General features: G+C 37.9%; 1 protein-coding gene across 1 annotated transcript in view; it reads left to right on the top strand.

The window, feature by feature from the left end:
- The window catches only part of Acvr1c (activin A receptor type 1C), a 79,573-nt gene extending 68,589 nt beyond the window's left edge, over positions 1-10,984 (top strand). Inside the window, exons 7-9 of the mRNA XM_021152763.2 lie at positions 433-557; positions 1,739-1,869; positions 7,040-10,984. Of these exons, the coding sequence (XP_021008422.1) occupies positions 433-557; positions 1,739-1,869; positions 7,040-7,165 (382 nt within the window). The 3' untranslated portion in view covers positions 7,166-10,984. The remainder of the gene's footprint in view (positions 1-432; positions 558-1,738; positions 1,870-7,039) is intronic.
- Positions 10,985-23,909: the final 12,925 nt, after the last annotated feature.

Genomic DNA, 23,909 nt, shown 5'->3' with positions numbered 1-23,909 from the left:
TATGGGATGGATCCCTGGATACGGCAGTCTCTAAATGGTCCATCCTTTCATCACAGCTACGAACTTTGTCTCTGTAACTCCTTCCCTGGGTGTTTTGTTAGAAGGGAACTTTCTATGATGACAGATTCTTGAGGCGTTGAGCTGCATTTCTGTTATTGAGTGCTTTCCCGTGGACCTACCCAATTTACTCCTTCCAAGTACTGGGCTGCTGTTGATCCGGCCACATTGTGAAAATTTAAAACCTCTACCTTTGTTTAAAATGTTTCAAAAATGATGGCTGTGTCAATACTGTGCTATTTATTTTTATGCCACCCTATTATGGTATCTGAGATATTCTCTTGAGACTGATGTATTACTTTGACTTATGTTTTGTATCAAAATGTATTAAAGTTGTGTTTCACTGCACCAAGCTCAATGTGCACATTTTTGAAGGTATATGGCTCCCGAGATGCTTGATGATACAATGAACCTGAGCATCTTTGAGTCCTTCAAGCGAGCTGACATCTATTCGGTGGGGCTGGTTTACTGGGAAATAGCTCGAAGGTGTTCAGTTGGAGGTAAGCTTTTGGCAATACCCTTTGTTCCCCTTCCCTAGACACTTAGGACAAGATGTGATTTTCCTTATTTTCTCCTCACCACACTGAACTGTTTCTGAGTAGTTAAGAGAGTTCCATTCAGTGATTTCTTTGCAGAGGCAAAAGAGGAACCTCCTGTGGAGCATGTGTGGAGGTGATCTTTTGAATTCTGCTTAGATGAAGGTGACAGTTCTGATTATTCTGATGCCCACATGATTATTTTGAGTCATTTGAAAATTATCTGATTGGAGTCTGGAGGCAGCTGGTATCCCTACACTACCCCGGGAGAAGCTAAATGGCTTGCCAAGGCAGCAGGTCTGTGAGCCTTCTGTTTCCCAGGCTTTCCTTCCTCTTACTCCTGTGATGTAAACTGCAACACCAGAATAAATAGAGTGGAGAAATGAGTGGTAGCTCACCTCTTGCCCGCTACTGCTCCGCAGAGCTTAGGAATTAGTAAGAGAAATGAGAGTAATGAAATTGCTGCGTCAATGGAGAAAAGTTAAATGCTGCTTAAAGCAGTTTACAGATATTCCCTTGTAAGTGAGATGCAGGTAGGATGCAGCTTGGTTTAGGACTTCCTATGTGCATGTGTGTGTGTGTGTGTGTGTGTGTGCACATATGTGTTTGTGTATGTGTGGATCATTTAGAAAGGTTTGGCAGTAGAAATATACTTGATGAACCAGATACCTCGACATTCTAAAACCAGAACAGTGGTTTTGATGGTAAATATACTCTATTTACAGAGCAGTGACGTTCTGCTATAAACATTGCAATTAGGGAAATTAGGATTACATTTTTAATTATATAGTGACAATTTATGAAATTAAAAAGTCACAATGCTTTTATTGGCGATGATATTTGTTTTATTATATATTGTAAAATTATGAACATTATGCAGTGTTTTATGTCTTACATATGATACCTTTATTCATTTTACATCTTATAAAAGTTTACTTTATAAGTATCATAACTCTATGTAAGTATTTAATGGAGTGATTTGAAGTGAAGTCTGTTTTACAGAGATATATTACTATTTTAACAAATGTGAGGCTCTATTTTTCCAGGATACCGCGTGTGTCGGGCGGAAGTCAGTGTTATTAGCTTGAAATATGCATCATTACTGATGATACATGTAGGAAACTGTATTTTCACCTTTCTTCTAGGAGTTGTTGAGGAGTACCAGTTGCCTTACTATGACATGGTGCCTTCAGATCCTTCGATAGAAGAAATGAGGAAGGTTGTTTGTGATCAGAAACTCCGACCAAATCTCCCAAACCAGTGGCAAAGCTGTGAAGTAAGGCTACTATGTTCTCTTCCTTTCTCTTCCTCCTCCATCATGCTCCTCCCCAGTCATCCTCCCCTGCCTCTTCCTCCTCCATCATGCTCCTCCCCAGTCATCCTCTCTCCTCTGCCCTCCACCCCTTCTCCTCTCTTCCCCTTCTTCATCTCCTGAAGAACAACATAAACTATGTTCTTACACATTCCTTTCTATTTAGTTGTTCAGACTAGCATCAGCAAACATTTTCAGAGAATATGTAGTTTTTATTTTTTCTAAACCCAGTTGCTTAATTCATTCCATTATGAAGGGTACCTTTGTTTTACATCTTTAGAGGGATTTTATTCTCTCTTGTAGTATGTGTCTATGACACAAACCCTGAAGCTCAGATGGTTTCAGACAACAGGACATTGAGTAGTGCTCCTCTGAAGTCCTCTCTGGCTTGGGTGATTGTTCAGGATGTACGTCCTCCCCAAGGTGGCCCAATTCTCATCCTCACTGCTCCCTGACATCCAGGTCTGGACATCTGGCCAGCAAAGGAAACAGAGGTGCAGCATGGCTCTTCAGGGTTCCCCACAAGGAATACAAAGTTTCCTCTTTTGCCTCCTAGCAGAACCAGTGGCATGGCCCCATCACAGGGCAAGGAGTTGCGAACTGAAGGGCATGAGCAAAGTCCGTGGGCAATTGTACAATAGCTGGTACTTTATGCTTGATCTCAGACTATCTGAAGCTTAATCTCCCTCATATGATAAACCCCCTCACCTTAGATCCAGTTGTTATCTGTCTTGTTTGCACAAGCAATACTGGACTCTGACCAAGCATGATGGGCACACAGTGCTCATTTTGCTGCTCGTAAGCTCTTGTCAGACAGAGGGGGGCAGCACTCCCCTCTTCTGTGCCTCCACTTCTCAGTCCCATTCACTGCTCTTTATTTTCTACCATAGTTGAACATAATAACTTAGCCATTTAGGTGACTTGTTACTTTTTGTTTTCTTATAGGATTGTTTTACTTAGTTGCTTTTTTACTTCATCTGTTGCCCTCTTCCAGGATTTTAATTCTTTCCTTTAAGGCAAGTGTTAGTATTTTTTGTCTTTTGTCTACTTACCTCAACTCTATATTTACCTGAGAAGCAGACTTAGAGACTTGTATACCATACTGAAAGAATTAATTTTTCTGATATTGTTAGTTGTAGTCACATGAAGGATATAAAGGATAATAATTAAATGAAAACCTGTGAATACACAGTTTGAAAAGCAGATTATTTTCAGAAATCTTTGAGGAATTTTCTGCTTGAGTTGTTAATGTTGATAATAATGATTTTATTATTCCCTGGCTTTATTTAGATTTTACCACATATATACATATATCCTGAAAAATACTTGCATTTATGTGTTTATGAAAATTAGGAGTAAAACCTGTTACATGTGTTCTTATTAAAAAAATAAGAATTTTTTTAAATACACACAGACATATAAAAATCTGTCCATTTTCATTGCTGTGTAGCATTTTCCTGTGTGGATATTTCTTTGTTCTAGTATTAGTTATCATATGTGATTCATAGTTAGCATTGTTAAAAAGGATGCCGCTAAATGTATTAGTGAATATATTATAGTTGCTGTGACAGAATACCTGAGGACAAGAACCTAAGGAAGGAAGTGTTAAGCTTAGCTCTAAGCTTGAAGGAAACAACATTATGATGGGAAAGGCATGTCATCAGGAACACAAGCAGCTAGACACACTGTGTCTTAGTTAGTTTTCTATTGCTGTGAAGATACACCATGACCGAAGCAACTTAAAAAGAAGGCATTTATCTGGAGTCTCATGGTCCCAGAGCATGAGAGTGCATGACCATCATGGAGGGGTGCATGACATCAGACAGGCAGTCATTCAGCCCAGGGTATCAGCCCATGTGATAAGGTCAGCTACATTTCAGGTAGATCCTGTGCTTTCTATTAATCCTTTCTGGAAATAACCTCATGAACATATGTAACCAATGTGTTACCAAGGTGATTCTAAATTCTGTCAAATTGACATATAAGATTATCCACTTTGCAGGACTGGAAAGATGGCTCAGTGGTTAAGACCACTTGCTGCTTTCACATAGGACCAGAATTTGGTTCTCAGAAGCTCACGACTATCTGTAACTCCAGCTCAAGGGTATGTGACCACACACACACACACACACACACACACACACACACACACACACACTTAAAAATTATAAAAGGAGAGTGGCCTTATATAAATATATATGTCCAACAAGTTTTGACGCTATTAGTTCTTCTGATGTGTCCACTTAGACAGATGAGACTTCTGCTCATTCTTTCTTCCTGTGATTTTGGAATCTCTTACCTGAAAGTGGTATCAGGTAACCTTTTGCTCTTTAAAAGATTTTTTTTTTAAAAGCTACATATTTTTCCTTTTAGCTTAAAGGAAAATAGACTTTGATGTTGATTTGAGTTTGCCTCAGTGTCATTTCTATTTGCTTTAAATGTGTGTTAGTTTTTATGTGAATGAGTGTTTTGCCTGCATGTATGTGTGTATACCATGTGTTGGCCTGGATCCTAGGGAGCCCAGAAGAGGGGTTTGGATTCCTTGGGACTGGAGTCATGGGTGGCTGTAAGTCACCATGTGAGTATTTGGAATAGAACCCAGGTCCTCTGTAAGAAGGAGTGCTCTTAACTACTGAGCATTTCTCCGGTCCTCTACTTGCTTTTAGGAACATTTTTGTCCTTAGTGTTCTTCAGGTTTTTTTTTTTTTTTTTTTTTTTTTTTTTTGTTTTGTTTTGTTTTTTTGAAGCTCTCTCCATGTAGCCCACACTCCTGTTGCGGGAAATATTAAAAATGACCAGCAGGCATCCCACGCTACTGCTGGCTACTCTCTGCCCTGGCATGGTCCCTGTGCCTTTGCCTCTAGACCAGCCCCATCAGCAACCGGCCACGTGATTCATTTTGCTGCCTCAGTACCAGCCTCACCCTTTCAGCCATAATCCCTCTGTGGTCAGCAGTCCCACCTTCCAGTAATCCAGTAAAACAAAGCTCTAGAAGCTTATAATTAACAAGTCCGATTTATATATCAATAAATTCTCAAGATGCCCACACAATAATTTCAGAGCCAAATGATAATGATACAAGCTGCCCACCTAGATCAGACAAGCTATTCCAATTATTCTATCCCTAGATGATACTCATAAGTACTTGTGGCTATTTAAAACCACACGGGATCGGAATCTTCTTCCTGTCCATCTGCCTCCATCTTGGCTTCTCCTCTCTCCAATCCTCTCTGCCTCTCCAACACTTAGCCCCACCTCCCTTTTCCCTGTCCAATCACAGGCCTTCTGCTACACTAATATTTAAATAGGTTGGACGTGGAAAATTCTGCTACTCCGCCTGGGTTAGCCTCTGAGTGCTAATGTCACAGTGTGCACCACTGAACCCAGTTTTGCGGTTAAACTTGTTTGAACAAAGACTGCTCTAGTTCTAAGGACTTGTGACCTTCCTCTGTTCTAGAAAATTCTGTAAGAATATGTCTTCAAATAATTCTTCTCTCATTGTCTTCATTTCTATTTTTGGAAAACTCAGTGTCTGCTCTTAAACCTTTCAGATTCTACTTTGTGTCACCTGTATTTCCTACTTGTTCTAGTGGATTCATTTCCCACTTCTTTGCTTCTGCCTCAGGTTTGTCTCATTTGCCACTTAACGTATCCACGAGATTCTTAAGTTTCGTACCAAGAACTTTTACTGGTTCTGAAAGAATTGTCCCCCCCCCCACCCCGCCCCAGAGAGTTGGAGTTCTATTTCTTTTTTTTTTTTTTTTTTTTTAAGATTTATTTATTTACTATTTGTAAGTACACTGTAGCTGTCTTCAGACACTCCAGAAGAGGGCGCCAGATCTCGTAACGGATGGTTGTGAGCCACCATGTGGTTGCTGGGATTTGAACTCTGGACCTTCGGAAGAGCAGTCCGGTGCTCTTACCCACTGAACCATCTCACCAGCCCCTATTTCTTTTTTTAATATGTTTCTTATCATTGATTCTTAATATATTTTCCTTTATGGATCTGATTCTGCTGTTTATTGTTTTGATTGATTTTTTTTTTTTTTATTTTATTGGCAACCCTTCCCCTCCCTCTCTGAATGCAGATTTCATTATGAGTTCAGGTTTACTGAAAAAAAATTAGGACAGACTTTTTTTTTTTTTTTTTTAATTTACCGAATTTTCTTAGGGACTTCCATTTGGGGGAAGATTCACATGCACACATTTATTTTTATTATGTTTGTTTTCTTACATGTATGTGGACATGCATGGATGTGCCAGAGCATAGTGGCAATGACCAAAGGACAACCTGCTGGGAGCAGTTTTCTCGTTGTGCATGCGGGTCCTGAGATTGAATTAGATTTCCAGGCTCAGTGGAAAGATGCCTTTACCTGCTGAGCCATCTCACTAGTTCAAGCTTCCTGCTTAAATCTAGGGCCTCCCCTTCCCATCTGCAACTTCCTCTCTGCTTTGTGTTGATTTTCCTGTCTTTCACATGTGTTCCCTCATCTCCGAGGTTCTACATGAGTAGTTGAGCATATGCCACTGGGGTGCCCATCTTCAGCGACTCCCCAGGTCTCTCATGTTTCTTGCTTTTATGTTGACTTCTCGTCTAAATGGACGTCTTTTTTATTTCTTTGACAGCTCGTTTATCCTGAGTTTTTCTATTTACCTTCAGACCATCGTTCACCACACACAATTATGAATGGTGAAAGTATAAATCTTGGTTGCTAGTCTGATGACTTTCTTTTCACGCATGTGCACATCTGATTAAATATGACTGGGAATTGATACTCTTTCCACAGCCCTCCACAGCTCATGACGCGTTTTAGTTGTTCTATCTGAGAAAGGATTCATGGAATTGGCCTGACCTTGAATTCCTGCTGCTTTTGCCTCCGCCTCCCCAGTACTGGGACTGTGAGCTTGTACCGCAGCACTCAGTTATCATCGCCTGTCTTAGCGGAGTTAAAAAATAGCCATCATTGCATCCCAGAAATTTCAGCTAGTCTTTGCAAGGTTAACATTTGTGCCGTTATAAGGATTTTTACAGAAGTTTGGCCCAGTTTCCTCGATCATCCCCTGATCTGTGACTTCACTTCTTTTATCCTCTGTTCTGCACACCTCAAACCTTTGCTGTCTCTCTCTCCTGAAGGCGCTGCGGGTCATGGGAAGAATAATGCGTGAGTGCTGGTACGCCAACGGGGCAGCACGCCTGACGGCCCTGCGCGTGAAGAAGACCATCTCCCAGCTGTGTGTCAAGGAAGACTGTAAAGCTTAGCTCTACGTACAGGCAAAGGAAGAGCGCTCACAGCTTTCCTTCCTGTCTCCCGCTTTGTGTAAATGTTTTTGCTTCTTTTCTGCTGTGTTTTATTTTAGTTCTACCTCAAGGATGACTCACTACAGTGTTGAAGTGTCCCAAAGGCAGCATGAAAAGATAACGCTAAAGTTAAGCATGGGCAGGTCTTGACTTTCCCAGTTTCCATGTTGTCCTTAGTTTTATGTTTAAAGGGGACACGACTCATTTTTTTTCTTTTTATTTAAGGAGGAAGATGTTATGAGTATAAGATAAGCTACATACAATGGTAAAAAAAATATTAAATTTTTGTTGTACTTGAACCAAGAGCATCCACAAATAAGATGAAGACATATTTAAAATGTGAACTACCGCATATTATGGTGAAATGGAACTTTAAAAATTAACTGGGTCATTGAAAAGTAAATTTTGCTCAGAATTTTAACATCTAAAGACTGGAAAGGTGGAGTATCAAAGTGACACCATGTTCTCAGGACTTGCTTTCTCTGCCTATTTGCCACTCTGCATCGCTACGACAGCTGTCCCTAAGTAGTTCGAAAGCCACTTGAGCCATAACTCCTCCTGATACATAACAGAGGTCCGGATGTCTCAAACACTGTGAAGTGGCCCAGAGTCACAGAGCTCTAGCCAGAGCTGGTCACGAACCCTGTGACAACTAGCACTGTGAAGTTTGCTGGCCATTATAGTCCCTTGAATTCCCATAGAGCTTTTCTTCCCAAGTGGGAAGATCAATCATCAGTTATAATATTTTAAATTTAGTCACATAGTGAATGCATTGAGTATTTTGTAAGACCATAATAGATTTTCTAGAATTTCAGAACCAATCTATTAGAATTTCATCAAAGAAATGCCATCATTATCCCATTCGATAATGAAAACAAATGTTTTCTGAACATTGCCAAACATTGACCAATTATAAGCATCCATTTTCTAAAGATGTATGTCTTAAGATGTCATTGCTTTTGAGGTTCATGGTTGGAAAGAAAATGACAGAAAGGTAAACAAGGAAAGAATTTGAGGAAAGTTCAGAGAACTCTCCCGAAGGAGTGTAACCCCTTACTGGTAACAGAAGATCACATCAGTGACTACAAGGCATTCCTGGCCTTTTAACAGGGAGCATGCATGGAAGGGTTTGGAGGATCTACCTCTATTCTCCATTTTTGAAGCTCAGAATATTTAACAGGACACCAGATATTTCTTTCAAATGTCCTATAGGCTTTCGCGAAGGTGATTTAACTCAACGTCTTTCAGTGTTCTGAAACAGTTTCCCAAACCCCAGTCCTTAGAACTTTCTAGAAAGTTCTAGAAATTCTAGAAGTTATTAGAATGGATGTGCTCTCTAACAAGGTCTTGAAAAAGTGATACATTAACATATTCTATTCTTTGATACTTCTAGCAGTAAAGACACATTCCATGGATATTTTTAAGGGCAAGTATTTGATTGTAGCCTTTCTATTATAAAGAAGGTGAAGTTTTACTATCTAGCATCCTCTAAAGCCCAACATGGTAAATGATGCTGTGAAGAATACAGTTATGTGTCCCATAAGAGGGTAACTTGATGTCTACATATCACTATGGAGATATGCTACTCGATCCATCTCATTTGACTAAGTGGAGATAAGAGAAACAAAAGCTGACAGCTGTGGAGTTTGCATGTACTTCCATTCTCAGTCATGTCCTCATCCATTTATAAGCACAGGGCACCCCATAACTTGCTTGCCACAATATTGGGTACAAGAGGGAATAACAAGATAGATAGGTCCTGCCCTCGGGGATTTTAAAGTCTAATTTGGGAGTGGGGAAAGACATGTGAGTATGAGGGAAGCGAGTAAATTGACAGATAAAATATGCAGTGGGATGCCTTTGAGTTCTGTGTGACAATGGCTTCTAGAATAGGTCTGAAAATCACTTCCAATTTGCAACACATTTAGAAGGGATCTTTATTTAGAATATTACAGCCTAATTATATCATCAGCATCAAAAGGTGCACCTACGTGAATGGATGCTAAGAAGAACTGTGCGAGGGGAGAGCTGGCTTATGTCTATTATCTTATTTCACAGTTTCTACATGACGGCAATGGAATTATTTACTTCAATGATTGTATTCAGATATCCAATGAAAAAAACCTACTCTATCCTGTTCCATTCACCACTGTTAGGGAAGTATATTTACTAGATTTTAAAAGAGAGGGTGTTGTAACATCTTTATTTTGGTCATATGTTTTATAATTTATTTCAGAGTATATACAAACATAACTTATATTTTCTTGGTTCAGATTTCACAGTGGAGAAATCTGCACATTGGTACATTTTGAGGCTTTTGCTCATTATTTTGTTGCTGAACTGTAATCCCTAAGTGAATAATCTTAAAGAGCAGAGCCGCAGAAGTAGTCAGGGAACAATAGAAGTTGTAGTTTTTGCTTAACTCTCAACATAGTTCTACATAGATACTGCTCACTTATAAAAAAAAATAGAGTAATGTTTAGAGCATAAGGCAGATTTACTGTACATATCTATGCAGTTCAATTTTATATTACATGTTTTTGATGGAATCTCATGTAACACTTGGTCCTTGTAAATTTTGTTACGAGCAAAAATATCTTCTTAGGTTAGGTGCAAAGTAACACCATTGCTTTGCTCCTTATGGATATTTTGGCTCTGGGTATAACATAGAGCTTAGGAATGCTATTATGAATTTTTAGTACTGTATGCAAAAAAACAGTGGGGTTTATATACAGCATCACTTCTTGAAATACAGAACACATTATTTGTTGTCTACATTTGAGCATGAATTTGTTGCCTTATAAGTCCTGCGTTTTGAGTTTGTAATCAGTACTGACTCTGTTGTATGCATTCTTCCTCGTCTAAAATATTTGGCATGTCACATCTAGAATTCTTAATTTATGTTCTGCCATGAGAGTTAAGTGAAACATGACTGTCATGCTCTATTTTAAGTGCAGCACTTGCTTTTCATCTTTATACTTTTCAATTAACTTTGCATTTTAAATTTCCATAATTGTATGAAAATAGTAACCTGATCGCAATGTCTGAAGAGTTTCAAATCGGCGTTTATTTTAAAATGAAAAAAAAAAAAAACTACAACACATTCATTAGATCAGAAGTTCCACAATCACTTATTGTTTTGAGTGCTTCTACGATTGCAGAATGATTAAATAAAAGAAACGTCTACTGTCCTGGAATTTTGCCACCATGGGACTTACTGAGACAGCAAACTCGGGCAATCTTGGAGTGGAAGCAAAAGTCCCAAGGAAGAACGCAGTGCACTGCCTGAAGGCAGGGAGCAGGCATCTGCCATCATACAAGGAGCAAGAGAACAACTTGAAATTACTTGGCAGGCAATGATTTTTGACTGATTCTTGAAAGGAAATATGAACATTTACATGGCTAAATTAATTCATTTAAAATGTGGAAATTTTGACTTCTATCAAGCAGTTAGGGAACAATAACAAATGCATCCAAGTTGGTAGCTGAATTCTTCAGTATTCGTTTCCTTTATGTAACTTGAAAAGCTAATATTATCAACCACTTAGAAATGTTTATGCTTAGTGTCCTAAAATGGTGTCACTGTAGTTTTTGAAGCTCCCCTCTCTCTTTTTTCACTTGTGGAATGTATTATCGCCATGAATAACAATACTGTGTTTTAATTCCAGATCCTGATATTCACTTAGATTTTATTCACTGTCTTAATGAAGAGTGTCATCATTTTAAGGGCTTTTAATTTTTTTTTGCAGGATTCTTTAAAACTAAACCAAAAAAGATAGAGAAACAGACAGATGGACAGAAAGAAAGAAAGAAAGAAAGAAAGAAAGAAAGAAAGAAAGAAAGAAAGAAAGGAAGGAAGGAAGGAAGGAAGGAAGAAGAAAGAGACAAAGGAAGAAATTTTAGAAGGCAAAAAATTTATTAAGTCTAGTATTAATCAGAATTTCTATAGTGTTCACGTTCTTCCAAGGATACTGATGCAAACTTCCTGGTGCCTGGCTTTCTCTTTACCCTCCACCTTACCTTTGTTTCATTATCTTTCTCCTACTATTAAACTTAATGTTCTTTCATCATCTTCCAAAATTATAGTTGCTTCCTAATTATTTTTAAACATAGCTATTATTTAACTTAATCATTATAGAATTGCACATTTATAATGGAGAAGAAATCCCTTAGTGTTCTAAATTCTTTCATATGTGCCACAGCACAAAATGAAAACGAGAATGTAAAAGTTAAATGGACTCTGAGCCTCAGACCTTGGTTCTAATATTTTGTAGATGAAGAAACTGAAGACCAGACATTAGATGGCTGCTAATGGTTGTAGAAACACAGTGGTGACACCTACTTCTGCAGCCTCGCCCACGTTTACAAGTTGAAAGGTCAATCAGCATGGATTTAACATTGCCTCATGCACATATTAACATCACATGCCATTCAGTGCTGGTGGTCAGACCCTACTTGTTGATGCATTTCTATTAAAATAGATGGCTTAGGCCAAGGTCACTAGGGAAAAAAATGAAAATAGACAAAGCAAAAACCTAAAAGTTGTTATCGAGATAGGCAGAAAAGCCATGGAGCACTGATGAGTTTGGAAATGTAATTGAAGAAATTTAGTGTGTGGAGGGTTTTAGTGCTGGCTGGAGGTGTAGAGCAGAGGCAGAAAGAGAGAGAGGACATGCCTCGCAAGTGAAAAGATTTGGGTTCAATTTTCAGCACTGGTAAGAGAAGGAAGATAGGAAGAGGTAAGAAGGGAAGAAAGGAAGGAAGGGAGGAAGGAAAAAAGAAAGTGTTCTTAGTATGAATAATAATTATCGAAGCTTCTGGACCTTCCTTGCTCCCTTCCTGAATGCATTGTTCCTTTCCCTTGTGTGTTGGAATGGTGAAAGGTGATTTGGTACACGAACTGGAGACTATGTTTAGTGTCATTTATAGTCTCTCTCGTGTTTGTTTTGTCATTGGCATCATTGTCTCCTGGTGGCAGATTTCCTGAGCTCTGCCCCCACCACTCTACTCAGCTCTGTCCTTTCATGTATTTGAGCCCTGTCCAGACTGTTACACACGGAATGTCTTAACAAGGTTTTAATTTCCCCACTGTGTATAAGAGGCCTCGGCTCACCAGTTCATTAGTGATCGCTCTCCTGACACTGGGAAGAGGGCTCTGTTAATGGCAGACATGACTTTCTCTTCCATTTTAGTCAGACTGTCTGGTTATCTTGTAGCTTTTGGCTAGTGAATAAAGAATGTCAGCTTCTGCTTTCATGCTGAACTCCGCTTCAACAGCGACTTGAACAAAGACTGTGAAATACATATCCCATAATGTGATTGCTCATGTTACGCCTGTGATAATTGAGCCATTGGTTTGTTTTATTCCTGCCATCCTTTGAAATATTTTTATTTATTTATTTTTATGTGTTATGGGAGTTTTGATTGAATGTGGGTCTGTGTACCATATGCATATCCGGTGCTTGGGTAGGCCAGAAGAGTCTGATCTCCTGGAACTAGAATTACAGGTAGTTGTATGCTGCCATGTGGGTCCTGGAAACCAAAACTTGGTCCTCTGGAAGAGCATCAGCCAGTGCTTCTAACTGCTCAGCCATCTCTCTTCTGCTTCTGCCATGTTTTTAGACTAAGCCATGTGCCATGCTGCTTAGAATGCAGATTATGCTGAAATTAGGTAACAATCTCCACTTTAAAATTTGTTATTGATAACTGCCAGGATTCTCCTCCAGTTAGTCATAGATGAACACAACATTTGGGAGAATATGAGCTCCAGCTCATCATTTTAATAATGCCAGGAATGTATTTTTCTCCTTGTTGGTTTATGTTACACTACAAGAAATTTTCCTCCTGGACCCAACACTTTCATTGGAATATGCAATTCTTCCCTGGGTTTTAGGAACCTGACTGTTCACACAGCCTGAGTGTGGTAGGAAATTCACCTTTCTTTCCAGCATCCCACATATAAATTCTCCACAGGGAATTCAACAGCTTGGGGCAGCTGAGGACTGAGGTGAGCGCTGGAACTAGCTCTTCCCTATAGACACAGTTCTAGACCTTACAGAAAAAAGACATTGTGTGTTTCTATATCAACATAAAATGCCCAGGCTTATCCATCATTATGAAATAGATGCTAAATTTAGAAATGGTTCTTGACATATGCAAACTGAACACAGAGTTTGGAAGGATAGAGTACTCTGACTTTTCTTCTCTGTATTCCCAAGAGTGACAATAGTCACGAGGTGGACTCTTTATCCTGGTGATGGATGTATCTTTTCCCCAACCTAAGTCATTGGCTGCAAGGCACAGTAACCTCAATTTCTATACATCTACTAACTTTTCATTCTGTGGATGAACCTACTCATTTGCTTCACCTGTAAAGGGAGGTTTGAGTGTCAGGCTCTAAGAAAGTTAACCATACTAAAAGATTTATCAATATGTTTGGCTTTTCATTGGCAGAACAGTAGTATCTAGGCAATTTTAAAGATGTAGCAGTTTCCTGTTCTCTTTACCAAATGAGAGAATCTGAGTAAAATATTAGACTCTAGTTCATTTTCTAGAATGGCTTATATCAAGCTCGTGTACTCTCCTGACCCTGAACTGGATAGGATTGTTCACACTTGATTGTTGTTTCAGGTTTTAAAAGGATCTAAAAAGAGAAAATTGGATTCAGGTCTAAAAAAAAAATAAGAGGATTTTGGATTAATTTTTAAAGCACTAATACTAATTATGCTTTTCTTGAGGTAGTGATTCTCTTCTTATACCTAAGAACATATTACACATGTCAAAACCATTGCATTTTGACATTGCGAAAACACACCTTGAACTCTTGAACTACTGTGAGCAGAATCACTGTTGTAAAGATCTTTTTTTTTTTTTTTTTTTTTTTTTTTTTTTTTTTTTTTTTTTTTTTTTAAAAAAAATTTTTTTTTTTTTTTTTTTTTTTTGGTAAGCTTGCTGGTATTAAGTATGTAAAAAAAGATGTCGACTTCCACAGGCTCAAATGAATGTACATAAGGACTGTGAAAAATAAATAAATTGGGTTTTAAAATAAGAACTGGGAGATAAATTGTATCTAAACCGCGCAGATGGGAATTGTCGTGTGGCTGTGTTTTCATTGTTGAAGGTTGAACAGAGTTCCACAGAGTCATGGATGACATTCAGATGTTTCATGACTTTTGGATCTGCGAACATATGCATTTTATAGTCATGTATACTTATATTGTTAAGAAATAATCATATTTTAGAATTTAGCAAGAACTCAGTGATAGCCTTCATACCAAAATGTTTAACTTTGCCAACAGCTAGTCATAAAAAAGTATTTATTTTAAAGCTTTTTAATACAATTGCATAACTTCTTGCCGCCTCCAGGTGTACATTCTTCTCTGCCTAAATGTTATATTTTTATGTATGCATTTTCAGAAAGCATATTGTTTTGGAAAGTGGCAAAGACAATGAATTAAGCACTCGTTGCACTTGTTTCTGTAAAGCATAAAGAGCTCTATTTTAAATAAAAGAAAACGTGTCATATGTTGGTGTCCATGTGCTCATATTCTCGTTCACAACTGTGTTTATATTTGTATGCCGAGTGCAGGCAGGGGACTGGGGATTGAGAACTGGTTCTGGTAGTGCTGGAATCTCCTCCTTCCCTCCCTCCCCCCTCTCTTTCCTTCTTTCCTACCGAGTTTTATAGAATTCTACAATTTCAAAGCCAGAGACACCCTTATTTAAAGCTTTTTTTTTCTTTTTTCTTTTCTGAATGACACGTAGGACAATATATTCTTCAGGGATTTATCTTTTCAGTCTTTTGCATTCATTTTTTTTCCATTTTTAGTTTTGATCTGTGTGCTTTGCCTACATGTGTCTATGTGCACAAAGTGTGTTCAAGAGACCAGAAAACAGCATTGCATCCTCTGGGACTAGACTTACAGATGGTTGTGGGTCACCATGTAGGTCCTGGAAATGGAACTCAGGTCCTCTGGAAGAGAAGCTATTGCTCTTCTCTACTGAATCATCTCTCCATCTCCCTACCCCATGTTGAATTTTAAACATAATTTATTGAGAAAGTACCAGTTTAACCTGCTTCTATCCCATTTAAAAGTGACAACCACTCAAGTCATTGATGGGCCTTCCCAGAACAGTGCAGACTCAGTGGCTTCACTTCTGGGGTCCCTATCTCCAGATTCTGCCTTCCTGCTGTTTCTTGGGCCTTCCAAGCATAAGCCTGTCCTGGGCGTTTTCCCAGAATGCCCATTCCTTAGATGTGAATGCACTGTGGATGCCAGGGAGGGTGCTGCCTTTTCTGTCTTCTCTGAGCATCCACCATGAGCTGCGTCCTCCAGGTGTGCTTTATTGCACTTAGTACTACTTGGCGTTATTTTTCCAACCTATACCTAGTGGATATAGACTCACAGAGTCTAACTCCCTGAGTGCTGACTTATAGAACTTGAAGATACAGTTTTAAAACCTTAAGAGTAGTGTATTACTTTACCTGATGAGAAAACTCTGTGGACCTTATTACCCCCAACCGTCTCTAATAACCAGGAGAACTTTTGACCCTAACTAATGGTGGTTATTTGGAAATAATATTACAGTTTTGATGCTTTGAGCACTTGGCATAACTGGCAGGATACTATGTTGTTGTTTTTTTTTTTCCCTTGGTAAAAGCCCTGAAATTCTTTTGCTACTTTTTAATTTTATTTTTAGGGATCATCATTTTTTTTAATAGGCACCCCCATGATCTTGCATTAAATACGTACTAAGCAGATTTGTAAGCAATTATTATTTATAAAAACTTTTATTTTTATCTACTTATAGATTTAAAAGAACTTGCAAATAAAAAATGATAGAAAGAAAAGAAAAATCACACACCCAAATTAACCGGACCCAAAGTCTATGTAGCTCAGTGAACTGTACTGTTAAAGCTGTGGAGGTTCTGGTTAGATTTACACTTCCACTGATCTGGACCAGTAGGTGGTTCTTTTGCAACACATTCCTGAGAGAAAGGACCAGGAGATAAGAAAAGATGAAAGTAGAAAAGCTGTGTTCAGGAGGTCTTGCTTACTAAATCTTGAATTGGGTAGCTTTCTTAAAGTCTATTTAATTACAACAGTTTCCCGAGCGGGTGGTTCTTATTACAATATCTAGCAACATTATAATTATAATTATAATCACTCTGTAATTAAAATATTTTAATATTATTTTTCTTTCATCTATTATTCAATCAATGTTTATCAGATACTATTGCAATATAAGAGTCATTGTCAGAAGATTTCAAATCTGACTGATGAGTTAAGTACATACAATTTGGAAAGCCAGTCCAGGAAAATATATATTGTTTTTGTATTATGTAATAAAAAATGATATAACACCCACAAGATATACAAAGCAAACATTTATTTAAATAGGATGGTTTCCAAGAACTTTCAGAGAAAAATTAAATAACTCCCAAAATCTTGATGGTAAAACATACCTAATGTCAAAACAAGGCTGCAGATTTGAGAAGTGGAAAGGCTGTCTTGACTTTAGAGGGTGCAAATGGATCTACTCTAAACAAAATCATAACCGTGCTTGGCATGGGGACAAATATTAAACATCAGAGAAGACATAGGACCTGAGTGTCAATTCCCATGAAAGATCAGGGAACTTGGCAAGTTGAACCTTGCAGGGAGGAAACATTGACCTGAGTCCAATATGAGAAGAGAAAACAAACAAACAAATAAACAAACAAACAAAAACAAAACCACCAAAACAACAATATAAAAAAACTTTTGGATAGGAAACTTCCCCAAAGAGATGCAGGAATGTCATATGTCATTTATGCATGGAGACAGGTGTGTACAAGGATCAGATCTTTGTGTTGGATACTGTTGTTGAGGGAGCTTCTGAAGGCTTTAAAGGAGCACTAATTGCAAAGCTTGCATTTAATAAATGCAGATGAAAGCATTGCCTTGAAGATCTTCTCAAAATAATACGAAGGCTCCTCAGTATCCTATCTCCTCTAATCAGTAAATCTTTAGAGATATTGTTACATTGGTGCAGAATTTCAAGATAACCTGCTGTTTCTCTGAAGCAATACAATGTAGTATCTCAAGAGGCAGAAAAAGAAGTAAAATATTTCATCTTAAAATCATTTAGCATAGTAAATATGACCCAGGTAATTTTTAAAAGCACACACACACACCCCATTGGAAAAAGACTACCTTATCATTTTCTCTCTGCATGAAGAAATTTCCAGGTGCCACTGAACTGTGTGCATTAAATTTCAAATACAGTCAAATTGGATTTAGAGCTACTAATGGCTATTCCATAGAAGAACCCTTGCTTCAGCAACTTAGGAAATTACACTTGATTTTCTTTTGAGTGTAACTCAATTGTGCTTGAAATTGTTCATTTGAACCCTTCTAAACAAGAAGCAGGTGGTTAAATGCGGGGCCCTATTTAACATTTACACAAAACGTTCCCAGCACAATGTACTGTTGCCCTTTGAATATCAGCTGCCTTTCCATTCACTATCACAACCTGTCCTTCCCTGGTCATTTCATTTGACCTTGCTACATCCCTGAAAAGAGAATTGGCTTCACTGTAGTTACCTGCTAGGTATCTAAGCTATTTTTTATAGTCTTCCAGCTAAAGCTTCTAATATGGCAAGTGCTGGTTATTGAAGCGGTGTAAGAAAAAGGAATTGCTGAGTTTGCCTTATTTTTAATGGAGAAACACAGAGTGACATAATCATATAAGATAGTGAACCAGAACGGGGAAATACAGCCCAGGTTCACTGTATAGCTAAAGCAAGGCTTTGCAAGAACTCGTTTCGACCTTGTGCAGCAGACTAGAGCTTTACATTCAGGAAATCCATGAGCTAGTTCATGAAGTGTTCATTTCTATAGTTCAGCTTTTCCTTTGTCAGAATATATGGGTGATACCATAACATCCCACTAGAAGCCTGCCTCCCAGAGGCACTTATACATGGAAAGTTTACAGGCAGGTAGGGAGGTAATGTTTGGAAATGTACACATCATATCCTTCCTTCCTTCCTTCCTTCCTTCCTTCCTTCCTTCCTTCCTTCCTTCCTTCCTTCCTTCCTTCCTTCCTTCCTTTCTTTCTTTCTTTCTTTCTTTCTTTCTTTCTTTCTTTCTTTCTTTCTTTCTTTCTTTCTTTCTTTCTTTCTTTCTTTCTTTCTTTCTTTCTTTCTTTCTTTCTTTCTTTCTTTCTTTCTTTTGTAGTCTTCTGTGGGTGGAGGATGCAATTATCTCTTCTGCTTTTCTTGCCTCTCTGCCCCACCCTGCCCAGAGGAGAACTCTTGTTCCCTCATCTGAATGCTTTCTTTTCTCTGTGCTCACCAAGGACTGTCTCCATGTTTCTAAAGTCTAATGTTTACCCAGGACTAATGCTTGAGACTCTTCTCAAATACCCCTTCTTGCTGACTTTCTTTAATTGTTGTCTTTACCATGGCTGGGGACTCCCTAATCTGTGAATTTGTTCCAGTCTTCCTCCTAAGATCCAGAACTGTTGATGGAACCACAATGCTCACCTCAAAGTGAACAGAGGAGAGTGTATTCAAACACGGAAGACCGTTGTTCAGAAACCTGCAATCCTGTTGCCCCAAATGATATGTTTCAATGCAGTAACAGCTTCATGAATTTTTTATAGTTATAGAACAAAAATGCATACACTAAAGTATTTAGAATGTGATGATGGAAGAAGCATTAGGTGTACTGATTATAGGAAATCTCTGTTACAGGTTTCTGATGGTACTTAAAAAAATTAGTTTAGTGGAAGCTTTCGGTCTACAAATAGAATGCAGGTAACCATCTTCAGTGTTAAAGCTACAAGGATGCTAGTAAGACATCAATTAACTGTTTATCAAGGGAGCTAAACAAAGCCTATAATAATTTGGCTCTGGATCAGCCACATTCCAACTCTCTACAAACCTGAAGTTCTAGCCAGTCAGCCTTGAAGAAGTGTCAGCCTAGGAGAGTGTGTCCTCCACACCCCCTAGGGAACTCCATTTCACAGGCCTGATGCCTAGCAGCTTTCTGATGCATCGGCTTGAGTATGATAGCATCCTTTCAGAGGAAAGGATGCCTTTTGGCTTTCACCTTCCTTGGCTTTGTATATAGATTTTGAGATGCTATTGGGCTGTAGACTGTTTTAGTGCCTCACTGGGTGTAATCCTGCTCTTTGGGCACCTCTCACTAGTGTTCCCCTTCACCTGATGAATATTTAGATGGTTTCCAGTTTGAAGCTGTTATGAATATATCTGCTACAAACATTCATGTGCTAGATTTTAGAAACTCTGCTTTTTTGTTTCTCTTGGGTAAATACTTAGGGGAATAATGATTGGTGTAGATATTAATTCAGTGGGAATTGTAACTGGGTTAGTCCAGTGTTATTTTGCTTGTCATGCATGAGGGTAGCAGATGCCCAGGCTGTCAGTTTATCTTCTCTGATGAGAATGTAGTACCTCACTGTCATTTTAATTTATCCCTTGACAATCATTAACTCTACCTGGCTTCTTTTCCTGTAGACACTGACTTCATCTAGCATTTGGGTCATTAAATTACTTTGTTCACATTTTTGGTTGATTGATTTGTTTTTTTTTGTTTGTTTGTTTTGTTTTGTTTTTACTGTTGAATTTCAAGTAAACATTATATTCAGAATAGGGTCAGTTTCTTTCCAACTGGAGCTCAGTTTCTTTAATGATAGACCTGCCTCAAGTCCCTCTTCTTCTGCTCCATAGCCATGTCCTTCTGTTCCTATGTCCTCTGTCTGTCTATCCTTTCCTATGACTTTGTGGTCTCCACTCTATGACTCACCACTACACTGGAGTCAGGAGTGGTCCATTTTGGTTTACCTTGCTATACATTTGCCAAAGCAGGCACATGGTGATTTTTGGTTACAAGTATTATCTCACCTGCTCTTTTAAAATCCTGTTTAAAAATGTTCCTTTTACTTCAAGGCACTAGAATTTAAATGGCCATTCTTTTTAAATTTTTGTTTTTTTAGTGTAGGTGTGTGTGTATTTGTGTATGTGTGTGAGAGAAAGAGAGATACACACAGACACAGACAGACAGACACACACAGACAGACAGACAGACAGACAGACACATACACACACACACACACACACACACACANAGAGAGAGAGAGAGAGAGAGAGAGAGAGAGAGAGAGAGAGAGAGCACACTATGGAAGAGCCCTTAACCACTGAACCATTTCTCCAGTCTGGATATTAATATTTTATAATAACTCACTTCCTTTCATTTGTTGTGTCCAGGATCAGCCCCATTTCTTTCTCTAATATGTCTGTTAACCTCAAATACCAGAACAATCCATGTTTATTATCTATGATTTTGGAATTTTTTTCTTATGTTTCTGGAACTTCCTTGTATAACCTACCTGATTATCATATATTTTTCTTAGAAAATTCACTCTAAGTGTGTTTTTCAGTTAGATATTCTGCCACTATTCACTGTTAAAGTAGCTAAGTCTTAGCAGCCTTAGAAAAGTACCAGGGGAAGGGCTTGGATGGTGATGGTATATATATATAAAATATATATATATATATTTAGGAGATACAAGGTGAATGTAGTAAAAAGATAGACTCACACTGTAGGCCAAACAAAAAAAAACAGAAGATAAATAAACTTTGTATGTATGGTTGGATCCTTGTATTGATTTTTAAAGAAATAAGCGTGTCTTTATTTCCAGCATTTGGGAGGAGAGGTAGGTGGATCTGTTAGTTCAAGGTCAGCCTAAGCTACAGAGTGAGCTTCAGAACAGCAAAGAATACACAGAGAAACCCTGTCTTAAAGCAAAACAAAACAAAAACCAACCAAACAAAAACCAAACAAGAACAAAACAAGAAAGCAAAACAAAACAATAAAACCAACCAAACTATGGACCAGCAATAGTTGTCATATATATATATTTTAAGGATTTATTTATTTATCATATGTAAGTACACTGTAGCTGTCTTCAGACATTCCAGAAGAGGGCGTCAGATCTCATTATGGATGGTTGTGAGCCACCATGTGGTTGCTGGGATTTGAACTCAGGACCTTTGGAAGAGCAGTCAGTGCTCTTACCCCGCTGAGCCATTTCGCCAGCCCCCAATAGTTGTCATATTTAACTATTGGAAACTGAATGTCTTTTCCTTAGATCAGGGATGAGCAAATAATGTTTGTTTTTCCAATTTCAATTTAGCATCCCACCAGAGAAATAACTCATTAAATAAAATAAGAGAAAGAAATAAAGTAACACAGATTGAAAAGGAAGAAATAAGTGGTCGATAAAGTGATTATGTATATGCAAAAATCTTGACAAATCTGCTGTAACAACTCTACTAGAATTAGTAAAAATAATTTAACAAGGTTCCAAGGTATGGCCAATCTGCAGAAATAAATGTAGTGTAAATAGAACTCTATGTAAGACAGAATTGGAAATATCATGCAAAATTGAGTTCTCTATAATTCAAATATGTTTTAGTTGATAATTTAATTTTAACTTACAGTGTTTTTTTGAAAAGCAGACATTTGAATTTATAAGATCACTAAGAACCATTTGTTAGTTGTATATGTAATGTGTGGAGTAACTTTATGTTTTAATTAATTTCTCTCTACTCTAAAATATTAAAGAATTCTATTCTACGGATTCTAGATGGTTCAGAGTTCTAGATTTTGGGTTGAAGTGTTCCATGCATCTTATTCTAGTTTCTGTGCATGGTGGGAAGAAGGCCATCCCTGTATGCAGGCCTGATTACTCCAGCATCTTTCAACAGGAGTATCTTCCTATATTTAAATATTGACAATGTTAAAAATTACTTTGATGTGTGGTTTTGGCTCTGTTCTTTATAACTGCATGTCTATAAATATGCTACTCAAGTATTATCTGTATTATTCTTCTAATAAGTCTCTAAAGAAGCAACACAATGCCCCCAACTTTGTCATTTTATTTTGAGCTTGTTTTGTGCTGTGATCGATCCTTGAGCTTCAGGAGACCTTGTCCAATCAGACTTCCACTTCTATTTTTATTTTTCCATCTCCCTTTTATGAGCCCTCATCACAATCCACGACATTCAATTATTGCTTTATTTCAGAATCATGATTGGTCTTGTCAGCTTAGTCTTGTATAGGTGGCCATAGATACAGTGATTGTAATGGCTATGTAACCATTCCCCAGAACTCTTCACCATCCTCTGGCTCTTACATTCCTTCTTTCATAATATTCTCTATACCTTAGGTTGATACCGATGTTCATTCATGGCTGAGAACTCTGAGGACTTTCTCAGCACTGTGACCAATTATGAGTCTTATTATGAATTCCTGACCACTGCAGAGAGAAACTTTTCTGGCCAAAGTCAAGGGCAGCACTAATCTTTGGATACATACATAATGTGATAGACATTTAGAAGGTAGTATGACAACATGACAGTTTAGCAAAACAACAGGAAAAGGTCCTTTCCTTGGGTCTCTCACATGCAGAGGTATATACTTCTAGCCAGGTTTATAGTACCAGATACACATTTCCTCCTGTGGAGCAGGCCCCAAACTAAATTCAAAAGTAGGTGGTTATCTCCATAGTCTTCTTGCCACTATTGTGCTATTGGGCAGAACGTGCCTGACTGGTTAGTGCTAAAGCATAAAAGTTCACTGATGAGGAATACCATGAATTGTTGTTCCCCCTCCCCCCTCCCCGCCCCAGAAGCCTGAATAAGTACCTTCTAGCACCATGAAAGGTAGCCAACATGAAGGAAGGAAATCTTTAGGTTAGTTCTACTTGAGTTCTCTATATCTTGCAATCAGCTGTATTGGAATCTTCAGCTGTAGGCTTTGAACAACTCATGAACAAAACATATTGTAATGAAAAAAACCCCAAAACAATAATAGCCCTTTGGGAGTGTGAGGATGTGGGGGTGGGGGTGACTTGGTGAGTTTTTCTAGCTAATAACTCAGAGGGAGGTATCCCATATCTGTTACTAAGTTTAGTCCAATAACTCAAATCTTCTAGGGGAAGACATATATGAAGGATATCTTTGTTTCAACTCTGTTCTTTGGTTATGTTTTAAAAATTAGTTTACAAAGTAATAGCTTTCCATAGTGTTCTTCATATGTCTTTAGTTTTGGTTAACCTGGCTTAACCCTTCTCTCAGATTTAAATTTTCTAGAAAAAAAAATACCAAGATACTTTGATTGATGCCATAGCTTAATTTGGAGAAAATGGCTTTCTTGAAACTATGAGGGCATCTATCTAATTGCTGTATCTCTTCATTTCTTGTGTTTAATTTGTCTCAGGAATGTTTTAGGGGTTTTCATCTCTTAGTCGTGCACCTATTTTGTTTAACTTTCTTCACTGTGTTAATATCTGGAAATGAATTAGTTTTACTAGATTAGTTCCTCATAGGTTTAGCTCTCACTGTAGCAGTCTTTCACTTACTATAGTTGCAAGGATGGCAAGAAGTCCTGGGACAGTTAAATTTCCACAACATTCTTTGTTTTACAATGAGAAAGCTTTGCCTAGTATTAAATCGCTGGGAAACTTTTAATGACTGCTTCATTTTCACTAGGGCTGATGTAGGTCTGTTTAAATTTCTTTTTTTTTTTTTTTTGAGATATTTCTTTTTTTTTGCACAATCTTTTTTTTTATTTTTAATATTTTTTATTACGTATTTTCCTCAATTACTTTTCCAATGCTATCCCAAAAGTCCTCC

This window comes from Mus caroli, chromosome 2 (genome assembly GCF_900094665.2).
Source record: "Mus caroli chromosome 2, CAROLI_EIJ_v1.1, whole genome shotgun sequence".
In the NCBI taxonomy this organism is placed as follows: domain Eukaryota; kingdom Metazoa; phylum Chordata; class Mammalia; order Rodentia; family Muridae; genus Mus; species Mus caroli.
This window is presented reverse-complemented; position numbering and strand designations above follow the sequence as displayed.